This window comes from Pseudophryne corroboree, chromosome 6 (assembly GCF_028390025.1).
Source record: "Pseudophryne corroboree isolate aPseCor3 chromosome 6, aPseCor3.hap2, whole genome shotgun sequence".
Classification (NCBI taxonomy): domain Eukaryota; kingdom Metazoa; phylum Chordata; class Amphibia; order Anura; family Myobatrachidae; genus Pseudophryne; species Pseudophryne corroboree.
In genome coordinates this window covers 645,892,302-645,908,159 of record NC_086449.1, presented here as the reverse complement: position 1 = coordinate 645,908,159, position 15,858 = coordinate 645,892,302, and the positions used below count along the sequence as shown (strand labels likewise).

The window sequence follows — 15,858 nt, the reverse complement described above, 5'->3', positions numbered from 1 at the left end:
CTCTGTTCCATTGTTCATCTGTCTCCCCATCCCCTGTGTATCCGGATGATAGATACAGTGTCTAGTTAAGACAGTCAAAAAGATAGACCCCCATGGGGGTCATTCTGAGTTGATCGCTCGCTGGCTAGTTTTAGCATCCGTACAAACGCAATGTAGCCGCCCACCAGGGAGTGTATTATAGCTTTGCAGGAGTGCTAACTCTTGTGCAGCAGAGCGCCTGCAAAAACATTTTGTGCAAAACAAGACCAGCCCTGTAGTTACTTATCGTGTGCGTTGATTCTAACGATGGAGGGACGGCTTATGACGTCACACACCTGCCCAGCAAACGTCCAGCCACTCCTGCGTTTTTTCAGACACGCCTGCGTTTTCCCAAACACTCCCTGAAAACGGTCAGTTGACACCCAGAAACGCCCACTTCATGTCAATCTTCCTGCGTTCAGCCGTGCGAAAGGAATCCTCGTTAGAACCATAGCAAAAGCATAAAGCGCTTTGTACCCGTACGAAGCGCGTGCGTATTGCTGTGCATACGCATGCGCAGAAATGCCAATTTTTTTGCCTGATCGCTGCGAACGGCAGCTAGCAATCAACTCGGAATGACCCCATATGTTAAATAGACATTAGGTCGACATGAAAAAGGTAGACAGTACAAAATGTGGGCAGGGTCAAAAGGTCGACATGAAAATGGTCAACATAAAAAAAGGTAGACACAGGGCTTTTTTCAATTTTACATGTATTTGGACTTTTTCATGCCTTCTCTATCCATGTCGGCATAGACATGGTTATGAACCTTGTGGCGAGCGTAGCAAGCCACCGAGCCCAAAGCGCGGCGAGCGAAGCGAGCCCCGCCAGGGGATGCCTTTCTACAATTGGTGGTCCCCGATGACCAAACTATACACACAAACCCCAAACATGCAAAGAAAATGCTGTCTACTTTTTTTTAATGTCGACCATTTTCATGTCGACCTTCTGACTCTGTCTACCTTTTGACCCTGTTGACCTTTTAACTGTCTAACATGTTGTGTCTATATATTGACTGTCTATCTAGACACTGTCTATCTGTTATACCACACCCATCCGATGTTCCCCCTCCTTCTGCCAGTGGCACAGGGTATCAGGGGCGATCGCCCCCTATAACACACAGTTTTTCCACGTGGCCTGGCATAGTAGTATGGCCCATGCTGTGGACACTGCTCAGCCTCACCTGGCATGCCAGGGGTTCAAGAAGGGAGGCGACGCCCTGCACATTTCATTTGTACTGGCCCGCACAATTTCTGGTGGCAGGCTTGATATTTCTGGGCCAAAATATTTCACTAAAATATTTTTGTGTAGGGATAAAGTAGCAGGGGCCAGCCTATTTTGTCAATGTTGATGGCAACCCACCATATTGAAATGCAGGGAGTACAAATAAATGTAGTTTTTATTTCATGCGGGGCTAATATGGTCTGCTTTTACATGTACAGATGTGTCCTCAAACATATATTCTCAATATGCCATGTGAGACTCCTGGTGCGAGTCAACCACAATGAGCACTGTGGTAACTTTCTTGTTTGACTGCATCCTAATCACAATGCCATGTGACTAAACTGCTTCACGAGACTGCACAGATTAATTTGATATGTGACACTTATATATTGTGGGTCATGAATCTGGAAACCACAAGTACTGGACAGCTATATTTTTTTACACTGCAATTTAGACTGGAGTTTGGACACTCGCATATCTAAATGTCTCTGCACATTTTACATCTGCCCCACAACATGGTTTTGCCAATATGCAAAGTTACTCTACTCCCACCTCAGAATCAGGCCTAAAACCACAATGTGATAGTTCCAGACATCCCAAGCTGTTATCAGTATAATGTGTACCATTGGCATATCTACAATGGATGCACACAAATAATTATACCTACCTCTCCAGAGTCCACCGTTGGCAGGTGGTGCAGAGCAACAGAAATCAATGGGAAAATGGCGGAGCAGCTATTTACCCGGTTACTTACACATGTGGCCAACATTGCTTGGTGATCATATCATACAGCCCATTAAGAACCTAGCAATCTGGTGGACCATTATGCAATAGGTAGCATCTATTCTTGTGTATCAATGCCTATTTCCCTATAGATTGTAAGCTTGCGAGCAGGGCCTTCCTACCTCTACGTCTGTATGGTTTTACCCAGTCTCGTTCTATTACTGTTGTTCTAATTGTAAAGCGCAACGGAATATGCTGCGCTACATAAGAAACTGTTAACAAATAAATAAATGTGCAATAGAGAAGTCACCAGGAATGTGGCACAGGTCAAATGTTCAGGGGGCCTGTGCATGCACAGTAGACAGTAGCACACAGCCAGAGTCTACTGCGCTACCAGAGAGGAGGGGCATCTGCACGGAGCCTGCACACAGGCCCTCTAAGCTCTTAAACTGCCTCTGATATTTATACATTTACATTTAGCAATTGTTATCGTATGTTTTCATACCTTGTGACCACAATTATTGGATTGTATCCATACACTAATAATAATACAATATAATCGTATGTAAAATAAAGAACATACCAAAGCAATATTGTAAGTATGGTGATTGTCCGTATGTTGCGGGTCTTCACTAGATCAATAATAGTGTGGCGTTTGTTACTGTTTTCTTTATCATCCAGCTGGCAAGGAGATAGAATGCAGAGATTATATATTCTGATGTCACTAGCACAATCCAGGATTATTATTTCCCACTTGTCAAAAAATTTGAGCTCATATAATTAGCACACATGGAGGTAGAACCACATGCAATGCAGATCTCAAAATGAGTCAGTGGTCTCTCAACATATAAACAGATGCACATGGGTCGATCCTGCTAAAAAGGTCACATTCCAGTTTAGCTACACACGAGAGGACATCATCCAGCCATTCTATGCATGAATCACAAGTGGTCACTGACAAACTACATTAGTGAGGAGGTCAGATAATAATGCAGTTTTGAATGGATTATTTTTGTGTAGCGTTGCCTTTTATTACCATTGACTAGGTCTGATCTGCTGCCTCAGTGTTCTACTTTATCATCTGCATTCCGTACCAACTCTGCTAAGCTGAAATATTTAGGTATTTTCATTTCACCTTCTATATATGATGCAGTACGCAACTAATTTCCCTCCAGTTATAGATAAAATCCTCCAGAAAATTCAACAATGGATGCCATTACCACTTTCACTGATGGGCAGAGTGGCAGTCATAAAGAGTGTTATGTTCCCAAAACTGGTTTACCCTCTTCAGATCCTTCCTGACTAAAACAAACTTGGTGAAATGTACCAACGCGTTTCAGCATTTTTTATGGAATCATAAAAACCCCAGGATAGCGTGAGCTAGACTGATTCTTCCAAAAGATGAGAGGCTAGTTGGGCCTACCAGACATTTAGACATTCTCCTGTACAGCTGCTTTTTGTTATATTTCAGACTGGTGCTTAAACCTACAGTATCCCATTTCACTAATCTTCAACTTGAAGAAATGATTTTCACTCCCTTCTCCCATGCTGTACTGCTCCATTTACCATATCCGAGGCTTCCAGAGGGCATTAAATGCAATATATATTTTACGGATACCTACAGGGCTTGGTTAGTCATACACAAGCGTCTAGGCTCTAGCCCTCTCCTAACCAAGATATTACCGTTATGGGGTAACCCAAACTTCTTGCCTTCATTGATGATTTCCCACTATATTACTTGGAAGCAAAAGGGTAGCCGTCATTCGGAATGTCTTTGATCCCAAAGGAAACGTACTCTTTTCATCAAAGGATATTTACATGATTATAAACTCTCAGTTTTTCCTATAACTCCAAATTCAGCATTATACCAACAGCAAGATGACCTTCGGCCCCTTCTCCTCCCCTTCTTATGGCGGTATTTGTACTTCCAAATTTAAAATTTGCTATCTTTATAAAGATGTATTACCCGTTGATACCAAAGCTGCTTGGAGGAGTGTGTGGTTGGCTTGGTCTCAAGATTTTCCAGAGTTCATATTTTCCAAACAAGTCCTGTCTGTTTTGAAATGGGCAAGATCTGCTCAATTACAAGAGCTTTATATTAAATTTCTTAATAGAGCATATATTTCACAAGCCCAATGGAGTCAGTGGATCGCCTCCGAATCTGGGGAAAGCCCCAAATGTTCAATATCATCTGCAAATTTTATATACAATACATGGCAGTGTTATAGAATTAAACGATTTTGGGGTAAAAATCCATAATTTTATACAGCAAATTACGTATAAACAGCTATCATTTTCTTGGGAACCGTTTTTGCTTGCAGACTTTACTAATTGGTCTCCTGCTATTGTTTCTACTACTATTTTGTCCTTTTTATCTGGTTATTCTAGTCAGGAAATGAATCCTACACAAATGGATATCTAAAAATCCACCATCATTGGAATCACTGAAAGCAGAACTACTTAATGTCCTCCATTTGGATAAGCATGCTGCATTGTTCTATACTGAAAAAGGAGTTACCATTTTTTATGCCAAACGGGACATATACCTTGGATACCTTCCAACTGAAACTGCCTCTTGTATTTTAAACGAATTTGAGAATACCACCTGGTCCTTAGTACATGATGTTATTTCATTCATTTATGATTATCTATAATAACTCTTAGTAATTCAAGATACAGTATTTTCTGGCAATTTCTTATTGATACGTTAATTGCCCCTCCCCCCACCTTCCCCACCCGTCTTCTCTCTATTCTCCTTTTCCCTCTCCCTAATAATATTGAAAAATAGCAACTCAATTCTTTGCGATGTTTTGAAATTTTATTCCTCCTGCAATGACAGGCGATTTAATATTTCTGATTCTCATTCACTATTATAATCGCAACTGACTTCTCAATTTATATTTGTTTTTCTATGGATAATACAAACAGCCATGCTTTAAGTTTCTCTAAATCCTGTTCTGTTTTAGCATTGTTATCTGAATTCAATTCAATGAAATTGTTTTTAAAACAATTGCCAAAATATTTGACTGAGTGGTGGAACTCTATATATTCTCCCAATTTACTGCCTTGGCACCTACCTCAGTGCCATCATCCGCTCACAATGTCTCAGAATGGCCTGCTTAGTATTAACGTGTAGTTACAATGATATAGGTGTATTTCCAAGTATTTCAATTTAATAGGCGTAATCATTAACTGGGAGGATATATCAACCACCCAGCACCACACATGCAAACTGGAAAATTAAAGAGGGCCGCAACAGCGCTGGACAAATAACATTACAAATAAAGGAAGAACTCCACAAGGAGTGAGAACTGAAAGGGAAAACGTAGCGTACCAAACAAAGCAATAAACAGGTGGATTAGAAATACATCATAATTAATAGAACTAATGGCGTATACTAGCAGCAATGATTAGCAATTAATATAAATAATACACAAATAAAACAGTATATGTGAGTTTTAGATCATAACAACATTAACAGCATCAGTAAAATAACAGAATTTGTGGAGGAAAATAGGATTTTAATACCTACCAGTAAATCCTTTTCTCTTAGTCCGTAGAGGATGCTGGGCGCCCGTCCCAGTGCGGGCTGTATCTGCAGTTGGTTATAGTTACGCTCATGTTGCGTTGAGTTCAGTCAATCTATGACTACTGTTGGTCATGCCGTTCCTCATACGTCCTAGAGGATGCTGGGGATGCTTCAAGAACCATGGGGTTTATACCAAAGCTCTAGAATGGGCGGGAGAGTGCAGATGACTCTGCAGCACCGATTGACCAAACAAGACGTCCTCCTCAGCCAGGGTATCAAACTTGTAAAACTTCGCAAAGGTGTTTGAACCCGACCAAGTAGCAGCTCGGCAAAGTTGTAACGCCGAGACTCCCCGGGCAGCCACCCAGGATGAGCGCACCTTTCTGGTAGAATGGGCTTTCACAGATTTCGGTAACGGCAATCCTGCCGTAGAATGAGCCTGCTGAATCGTATTACAAATCCAGCGCGCAATAGTCTGCTTAGAAGCAGGAGCCCCAATCTTGTTGGGAGCCCACAGGACAAACAGAGCCTCTGTTTTCCTAATCTGCGCCGTTCTGGCGACATAGATCTTCAAAGCTCTGACCACATCGAGAGACTTGGACTCCGCCAAGGCGTCAGTAGCCACTTGCACCACAATTGGCTGGTTAACATGAAATGATGAAACCACTTTTGGCAGAAATTGCTGACGAGTTCTCAACTCCGTTCTATCAGCATGGAAAATCAAATAGGGGCTTTTGTGAGACAAAGCCGCCAACTCAGACACTCGCCTTGCAGACGCCAAGGCCAACAACATGACCACTTTCCAAGTAAGGAATTTTAACTCAACCTTGCGCAAAGGTTCAAACCAATGTGATTGCAAGAATTGCAACACCATGTTAAGGTCCCATGGTGCCACTGGGGGCACAAAGGGAGGTTGGATGTGAGGCACGCCTTTTACGAAGGTCTGAACTTCTGTAAGGGTGGCCAATTCTTTTTGAAAAAAGATCGACAAGGCCGAAATCTGTACTTTAATAGAGCCTAACTTTAGGCCCGCCTCCACACCTGCTTGTAGGAAATGGAGCAAACGCCCCAGGTGAAATTCTTCCGTAGGAGCCTTCTTGGATTCACACCAAGACACATATTTTCTCCAAATACAGGTTGAGTATCCCTTTTCCAAAATGCTTGGGACCAGAAGTATTTTGGATATCGGATTTTTCCGTATTTTGGAATAATTGCATACTATAATGAGATATCAAGGCGATGGGACCCAAGTCTAAGCACAGAATGCATTTATGTTTCATATACACCTTATACACACAGCCTGATGGTAATTTTAGCCAATATTTTTAATAATTTTTTGCATTAAGCAAAGTGTGTCTACATTCACACAATTCATTTGTTTCATATACACCTTATACACACAGCCTGAAGGTCATTTAATACAATATTTTTAATAACTCTGTGTATTAAACAAAGTTTGTGTGTCCATTGAGCCATCAGAAAACAAAGGTTTAACTATCTCAGCCTCACGCAAAAAAGTCCGTATTTCGGAATATTCCGTATTTCGGAATATTTGGATATAGGATACTCAACCTGTACTGTGGTAATGCTTTGCCGTTACTTCTTTTGTAGCCTGAAGAAGTGTAGGCATGACTTCACTGGGAAACCCCTTTCGGGCTAGGATTTGGCGTTCAACCACCACGCTGTCAAACACAGCCGCGGTAAGCCCTGATACACGCACGGCCCCTGTTGTAACAGGTCCTCCCGAAGAGGAAAAGGCCAGGGATTTTCTATGAGCAACTCCTGAAGATCTGGATACCAGGCCCTTCGAGGCCAATCCGGAACAATGAGGATCGCCTGAACCCTTGTTCTTCTTATAATTTTTATCACGTTTGGAATGAGTGGAAGTGGAGGGAACACATAGACCGACTGAAACACCCACGGTGTCACTAGGGCGTCCACCGCTATCGCTTGAGGGCCCCTTGACTTGGAACAATACTTCTGAGGCGGGACGCCATCATGTCCACTTGAGGAACTCCCCAACGACTTGTCACTTCTGCAAAGACCTCTTGATGAAGACCCCACTCTCCTGGATGGAGATCGTGCCTGCTGAGGAAGTCTGCTTCCCAGTTGTCCACTCCCGGAATGAAGACCGCTGACAGAGCGCTGGCATGTCTTTCCGCCCAGTGAAGAATCTTCGTGGCCTCGGCCATCGCCGCTCTGCTCTTTGTTCCGCCTTGGCGGTTTATGTACGCCACTGCTGTCACGTTGTCTGACTGAATCAAAACCGGCAGTCCTCGAAAATGATGTTCTGCTTGCAGTATGCCGTTGTAGATGGCTCTTGATTCCAGAATATTTATGTGTAGACAAGCTTCCTGGTTTGACCACTTTCCCTGAAAATTTCTTCCCTGTGTGACTGCTCCCCAGTCTCGGAGGCTTGCATCTGTGGTCACCAGGATCCAATCCTGAATCCCGAACCTGCGTCCCTTCAGAAGGTGAGAACTATGCAGCCGCCACAGAAGGGTAATTCTGGTACTGGGAGATAGAATTATTTTCCGGTGCATGTCAAGGTGAGACCCGGACCACTGGTCCAGCAGGTTCCACTGAAACACCCTGGCATGGTACCTGCCATACGGAATATGCCGCCACCATCTTCCTCAGCAACCGAGTGCAGTGAAGAACTGACACCTTTGCTGGTTTCTGAATCTGTTTTACCATGTTCTGTATTTCCAGAGCTTTTTCCACCGGAAGAAAAACTCTCTGCAATTCTGTATCCAGAATCATACCCAGGAACGACAGCCGTGTCGTTGGATCCAACTGTGATTTCGGCAAATTTAGGAGCCAACCGTGTTGTTGCAGAATCGTCAGTGAAAGGGCAACATTCTTCAACAATTACTCCTTGGACCTCGCCTTTATGAGGAGATCATCCAAGCACGGGATAATTGTGATTCCCTGCTTGCGCAGGACAACCATCATTTCCGCCATTACTTTGGTGAAAATCCTCGGAGCCGTGGACAGACCAAACAGCAACGTCTGAAATTGGTAATGACAATCCTGTACAACAAATCTCAGGTAAGCCTGATGCGTAGGATATATGGGGACATGTAAGTAGGCATCCTTTATATCGACCGACACCATAAAATCCCCCTCCTCCAGACTGGAGATCACAGCCCGTAGAGACTCCATCTTGAACCTGAATCTTTTCAGAAAGAAATTGAGGGATTTGAGGTTTAGAATCGGTCTGACTGAGACGTCCGGCTTCGGGACCACGAACAGGCTTGAATAAAAATCTTCCCCCTGTTGAGACAGGGGTACCGTGACAATCACTTGATTTTGACACAACTTTAGTATCGCAGCGCTTACTATCTCCCTTTCCGGAAGAGAAGCTGGCAAGGCCGATTTGAAAAATCGGTGAGGGGGCACGTCTTGAAACTCTAACTTGTAACCCTGGGTTACTATATCTAATATCCAAGGATCCAGGTCCGAGTGCACCCAGACCTGACTGAAGAGTTTGAGACATGCTCCCACTGGTGCGGACTCCCGCAGCGGAGCCCCAGCGTCATGCGGTGGATTTGGTAGAAGCCGGAGAGGACTTCTGCTCCTGGGAACTTGCCACAGCCTGTGACCTTTTTCCCCTTCCTCTCCCCCTTGCAGCTAGGAAGGAGGAACCCCGACCTTTTTTGAATTTGTTGGGCCGAAAGGACTGCATCTGATAGTGAGGCGATTTCCTCTGCTGTGCCGGAACATAAGGTAAAAAAGATGACTTACCCACGGTAGCCGTAGATACCAGTTCAGTGAGGTCATCACCGAACAAGACCTTACCGTTAAACTGTAAAGACTCTATCGCCTTCTTAGAGTCAGCATCAGCATTCCATTGATGAATCCACAATGCTCTCCTAGCAGAGACTGCCATGGCATTGGCCCTTGATCCCAAAAGGCCAATATCCCTTACAGCTTCTTTTAAATATGCTGCAGCGTGAAAAGCACACTATCCCTGTCTAGGGTATCTACCTCAGAGGACAAGTTATCCGCCCACTTTTCAATAGCGCTACTCACCCATGCCGCAGCAACAGCGGGCCTGAGTAGCGACGCTGTAGTGACATAAATGCATTTCAGGGTATTTTCCTGCTTACGATACTTCAGAGCTGCAGTGTCCGGGGACGGAAGCGCCACCTTTTTGGATAGATGCGATAAAGCTTTGTCTACTGTGGGGATTGACTCCCAGCTGTCCCTGTCCCCAGAGGGGAACGGATATGCCATTGGAATTCTTTTGGGAACATGTATCTTTTTGTCAGGATTTTCCCAAGCTTTTTCAAAAAGTGCGTTCACTTCATGAGAGGGAGGAAACGTTACCTCAGGTTTCTTTCCTTTTAAACATACAGACCCTCGTATCAGGAACAGCAGGGTCCTCAGTGATATGTAATAAGTCTTTTATCGCCACAATCATGTACTGAATACTCTTAGCCAGTTTTGGATGTAATCTGGCATGACTATAGTCGACACTGGAATCAGAGTCCGTGTAGGTATCTGTATCTACTATCTGGGCAAATGCACGTTTCTGCGACCCCGAAGGGGTCTGGACCTGTGACAAAGCATCTTCCATGGACTTCCTCCATGTCTGGTTCTTAGACTCAGATTTATCAAATCTCTTAGCCAACTTAGTCACATTCGTATTTAAAACACTCAACATATTCACCCAATCATCCGTCGGCGGTACCGACACTGTCACTCTCACAGAACTGTCTGTCCCCACGCCAGCCTCCTCCTGGGAAGAGCATTCAGCCTCAGACATGTTGACACACACACGTACCGACAGCCACAACCACACTGGGGCTATAGAAGACAGACCCACAGTAGAGCCTGTTAGAGAGACATAGAGAGAGTTCTGCCAGCTCACACCCAGCGCCAATCCCGGGTCTGAAGTCAGTAACAAGACTGCCCAGATCTGCTAGCGCTTTTATCATATATAATAATTCACCAATCACTAGTGCCCCCCCCCCCCCCCCCCGTTTTGCACCCTGTTACTTGGACAGCCGTGTGGAGGTCAGGGCCAGCGTCTCTGCAGCCTTCTGTGAAGAGAAAAATGGCGCTGGTGAGAGCTATGCGGCTAAGCCCCGCCCACTACATGGCGCGCTTCAGTCCCGCTCAAAATTCTTTATACTGGCGGGGGTCCCTTAACAAGTGCCTGGGCACTGTTATAATCTATGCCAGTGCTGTTTGAGGCCCCCCATGCTGCCCAGGGCGACCCCCCTGCAGTGCCGTGATCAGTGTGGGAGCATGGCGCGCAGCGGTACCTCCAACGCCGTCTTCTGCCGTCACTGAAGTCTTCTGATCTTCTCATACTCACCCGGCTTCAATCTTCTGGCTCTGTGAGGGGGGTGATGGCGCGACTCCGGGAATAAGCAGCTACGCGTACCGTAGTGATCGAACCCTCTGGAGCTAATGGTGTCCAGTAGCCTAAGAAGCAGAGCCCTTGAACTCAGAAGAAGTAGGTCTGCTCCTTTCCCCTCACTCCCACGATGCAGGGAGCCTGTAGCCAGCAGGCCTCTCTGAAAATAATAAACCTAAATAAAGTATTTTTCTGAGAAACTCAGGAGAGTTCCTCAGTGTGCATCCAGTCTCGCTGGGCACAAAATCTAACTGGAGTCTGGAGGAGGGGCATAGAGGGAGGAGCCAGTTCACACCCATTCAAAGTCTTATAGTGTGCCCGTGTCTCCTGCGGATCCCGTCTATACCCCATGGTTCTTGAAGCATCCCCAGCATCCTCTAGGACGTATGAGAAAAAGTAATAAGGTAGCTATTAGAAAATAACATAAGGCAAAAGAACCTAGAACATTTGGGATACATATTACCAGAGCCAATAACAGTATCAACAGAGAGCACTAGAGCGGATGACCATGAGAGCATTCACTGAAGGCAGTAGAAAAGACCAAACAACCTAGAAAGAAGAGTGCCAAGTAGGGCAAACAGCCCAACCTCGTCACGCCCTTATCAGTGTCTCCTGTTTTTTGAGGAAATGCATGGGTATCATCTGGAGCAATGAAATCCTAGTTGTCCTGGGCAGTAGAGAGCCAAAATATTGCCAGTAAGAGAAGGCAATCTTCCAGCCCACTGGGATTGAGAACAAATGGGGGACATATAACTGTGGGCTGCAGAATAGTCCAAAAAAAAAAAATGTAGATGCATTGATCTTCCCACTGTGATGATTTCTGTGTGAGCAGAATACCAAATAATCTCCTTATGCACATAATTGAGACATTTAAATATAGCTGTGCATGGTCTGGTGTTATGGACATCCTGGAAGCATCCCCAATCTGTGGGCTTGCTCTATCTCCAAATTATGTCAATCTGAGGAGACACTGAGGAAGAAGTTCAGATAAGATGGGTGGAATTCAAATGTTTGAAAAGTCGGTTGGGTGTCTATTTTTTCCTGTCTATTAGATAGGATAAAACAGATACTCAACTGACTTTTCGAACATTTGAATATCCCCGAAGAAATTTGTAAGGGGAAGGCCCTTTACTGTTCTGAGATTGTTGCACAGTGATCTATTTTCAAAATGGCATACCTTTGACAACAGCTTCAATTGAGTCTTGGACAAAAGAAACACTTGAGGCAGGATGTAATAGCGTCCGAGTGTGCCGGAGGTGTGGGATACCGGAAGATCTAAGAGCTTTTTTTTTTTTTTTTAAAGCGGCAGTCATTTACAAGGCATAGTTTTGCCTCGTAAATGACTGCCGCTTTAAAAAAAATTCAGAGTTCAGCAGCCACCTCCGGCATACTCGGACGCTAATACATCCTGCCTTTGATGTTTTAATTAATAACTCTCATGATAGGTAGCAGGTCTTTCAATTCTGTGAGAACACTCGTCAACTTGCCTGCTTGTTAGGTTAGAAGGTTTCACGTATAGCTCACTACTTCAGTATAAGATAACAGAGGTGTGGTAGCACAAAGGGTTGATCACAAAATCCACTGGAGTTTGAGATTAATGATCATCAGTAATGGTGTGGAAACATCCCCTCTACGTCCTCTACCTTTAGACCTTAGAGCTTTCGCTGCAGCATGGGTTCAGTAAACTTATCAACCATCCACCAGTGTTCGTTAACAGAAAGATTTCAGACGATAGACTGGGAAAGTCCAATAAGAGTTATGAAATAAAATAAGTTCTAGCCACTGACTGACCACATACAAGTAACAACATGCTCTAATTCTCCCAGGATAAGAAGGGAGTGAGATCTGTCTCCATTGCAGACAGATGGCATAGCAGTGAAGTTTAGTATAGACAAATGCGTCCAGGGAAACAACAAAGATTTTGCATCCAAATTATAGTTCACTTACGTAACGCAGAGGAGATTATCAAAGGGAAACACAGCTGGCTTGTGTAAAAATAAGATTTTAAACCTACCGATAAATCTTTTTCTCCTAGTCCGTAGAGGATGCTGGGGACTCTGTAAGGACCATGGGGTATAGACGGGCTCCGCAGGAGACATGGGCACTCTAAGACCTTTTAATGGGCGCGAGCTGGCTCCTCCCTCTATGCCCCTCCTCCAGACCTCAGTTATAGAACTGTGCCCAGAGGAGAGGGGCATTTCGAGGAAAAGGATTTTGTTAATTAAGGGTGAGATACATACCAGCTCACACCACAAACACACCGTATAACATGGTATATAACTAAACCAGTTAACAGCATGAGCAACAGAAATCAGCAACAGTCTGATCTCAACCGTACACAACTCTCGTGTAACTACATCAGTAACTATGTACAAGTACTGCAGACTTATTCCGCACTGGGACGGGCGCCCAGCATCCTCTACGGACTAGGAGAAAAAGATTTACCGGTAGGTTTAAAATCTTATTTTCTCTTATGTCCTAGAGGATGCTGGGGACTCCGTAAGGACCATGGGGTTTATACCAAAACTCCAGACCAGGCGGGAGAGTGCGGATGACTCTGCAGCACCGATTGAGCAAACATGAGGTCCTCATCAGCCAGGGTATCAAACTTATAGAATTTTGCAAAAGTGTTTGAACCTGACCAAGTAGCTGCTCGGCAAAGCTGTAATGCCGAGACACCTCGGGCAGCCGCCCAAGAAGAGCCCACCTTCCTAGTGGAATGGGCCTTCACCGATTTTGGTAACGGCAATCCTGGCGTAGAATGAGCCTGCTGAATCGTGTTACAGATCCAGCGTGCAATAGTCTACTTGGAAGCAGGAGCGCCAACCTTGTTGGCCGCATATAGGACAAACAGAGCCTCTGTTTTCCTAATACGAGCCGTTCTGGCTACATAGATTTTTAAAGCCCTGACTACATCAAGGGACTTGGACTCCTCCAAGACATCCGTAGCTACCGGCACTACAATAGGTTGGTTCATGTGAAACGACAAAACCACCTTAGGTAGAAATTGTGGACGAGTTCTCAATTCCGCTCTATCCACATGGAAATTCAGATAGGGGCTCTTGTGGGACAAGGCCGCCAATTCGGACACCCGCATTGCAGATGCCAAGGCCAATAACATGACTTCTTTCCACGAGAGAAATTTTAACTCCACCGTTTGAAGTGGTTCAAACCAATGTGATTTAAGGAACTGCAACACCATGTTCAGGTCCCACGGTGCCACCGGGGGCACAAAAGGAGGTTGGATGTGCAGTACTCAAAAGTCTGCACTTCTGGAAGAGAGGCCAATTCCTTCTGAAAGAATATTGATAAGGCCGAAATCTGCACCTTAATGGAACCTAACTTTAGGCCCATATCCACTCCTGTCTGTAGAAAATGGAGAAAACGACCCAGCTGGAATTCCTCCATAGGAGCATTCTTGGATTCACACCAAGACACATACTTCCTCCATATATGATAGTGTTTCGACGTTATTTCCATCCTAGCTTTAAGTAGAGTAGGAATGACTTCCCCTGGAATACCTTTCCTAGCTAGGATCTGGTGTTCAACCGCCATGCCGTCAAACGTAATCGCGGTAAGTCTTGGAACACACATGGCCCCTGTTGTAACAGGTCCTCTCTCTGAGAGGAAGCGGCCAAGGATCTTCTGTGATCATTTCCTGAAGATCTGGATACCATGCCCTTCGAGGCCAATCTGGGACAACGAGTATCGTCTGAACATTTGTTCTTCTTATGATTCTCAATATTTTTGAGATGAGCGGAAGCGGAGGGAACACATATACCGCTTGATACACCCACGGTGTTACTAGCGCGTCCACTGCTATTGCCTGAGGGTCCCTTGCTCTGGAACAATATGTCCGAAGCTTCTTGTTGAGGCGTGACGCCATCATGTCTATTTGAAGGAGTCCCCAACAACTTGTCACTTCTGCAAAGACCTCTTGATGAAGTCCCCACTCTCCTGGATGGAGATCGTGTCTGCTGAGGAAGTCTGCTACCCAGTTGTCCAGTCCCGGAATGAATACCGCGGACAGAGCGCTTACATGATTTTCCGCCCAGCAAAGAATCCTGGTGGCCTCTGCCATTGCTGCTCTGCTCCTTGTTCCGCCCTGGCGGTTTACATGTGCCACGGCTGTGATATTGTCTGACTGGATCAGAACGGGTAGGTTGCGAAGGAGATGCTCCGCCTGTCTCAGGCCGTTGTATATGTCCCTTAATTCCAGCAAGTTTATGTGCAGACAAGCCTCCTGGCTTGACCATATTCCCTGAAAGTTTTTTCCCTGTGTGACTGCTCCCCAACCCCGGAGGCTCGCGTCCGTGGTCACGAGAACCCAATCTTGAATTCCAAACCTGCGACCCTCTAGAAGGTGAGCACTCTGGAGCCACCACAGGAGAGAAATCCTGGCCCAGGGGGACAGGCTTATCATCTGAATAATTTGGAGATGGGACCCTGACCACTTGCTCAGTAGGTCCCACTGAAAAGTTCTTGCATGGAACCTGCCAAACGGAATGGCCTCGTAGGCCGCCACCATCTTTCCCAACACTCGAGTGCATTGATGAATCGACATTCTTTTTGGTTTTAGCAGAATCCTGACCATGTTGTGGAGTTTCAGAGCTTTTTCCACTGGGAGAAAAACCCTCTGCCGTTCCGTGTCCAGAATCATACCCAAAAACGACAGCCGAGTTGTCGGGACCAACTGCGACTTTGGCAAATTTAGAAGCCAGCCGTGTTGTTGTAGCACCCTCAGAGAGAGAGCCAGGCTCTTCAATAATTGTTCTCTTGATCTCACTTTTATCAGGAGATCGTCCAAGTACGGGATAATTTTGACACCCTGCTTGCGCAGGAGCACCATCATTTCTGCCATTACCTTGGTGAAAATTCTCTGGGCCGTGGAAAGCCCAAACGGCAACGTCTGAAACTGGTAATGACAATCCTGTACAGCGAATCTCAGGAACGCCTGATGAGGAGGATATATGGGGACATGAAGGTATGCATCCTT

The 15,858-nt window shown here is 45.2% G+C and overlaps 1 protein-coding gene across 1 annotated transcript in view; it reads right to left on the bottom strand.

Annotated features, from left to right (window-relative positions):
* LOC134933180 (solute carrier family 22 member 4-like) overlaps positions 1-15,858 on the bottom strand; it is a 265,361-nt gene that overhangs the window by 105,200 nt on the left and 144,303 nt on the right. The window contains exon 6 of the mRNA XM_063928193.1: positions 2,549-2,646. Within this exon, the coding sequence (XP_063784263.1) occupies positions 2,549-2,646 (98 nt within the window). The remainder of the gene's footprint in view (positions 1-2,548; positions 2,647-15,858) is intronic.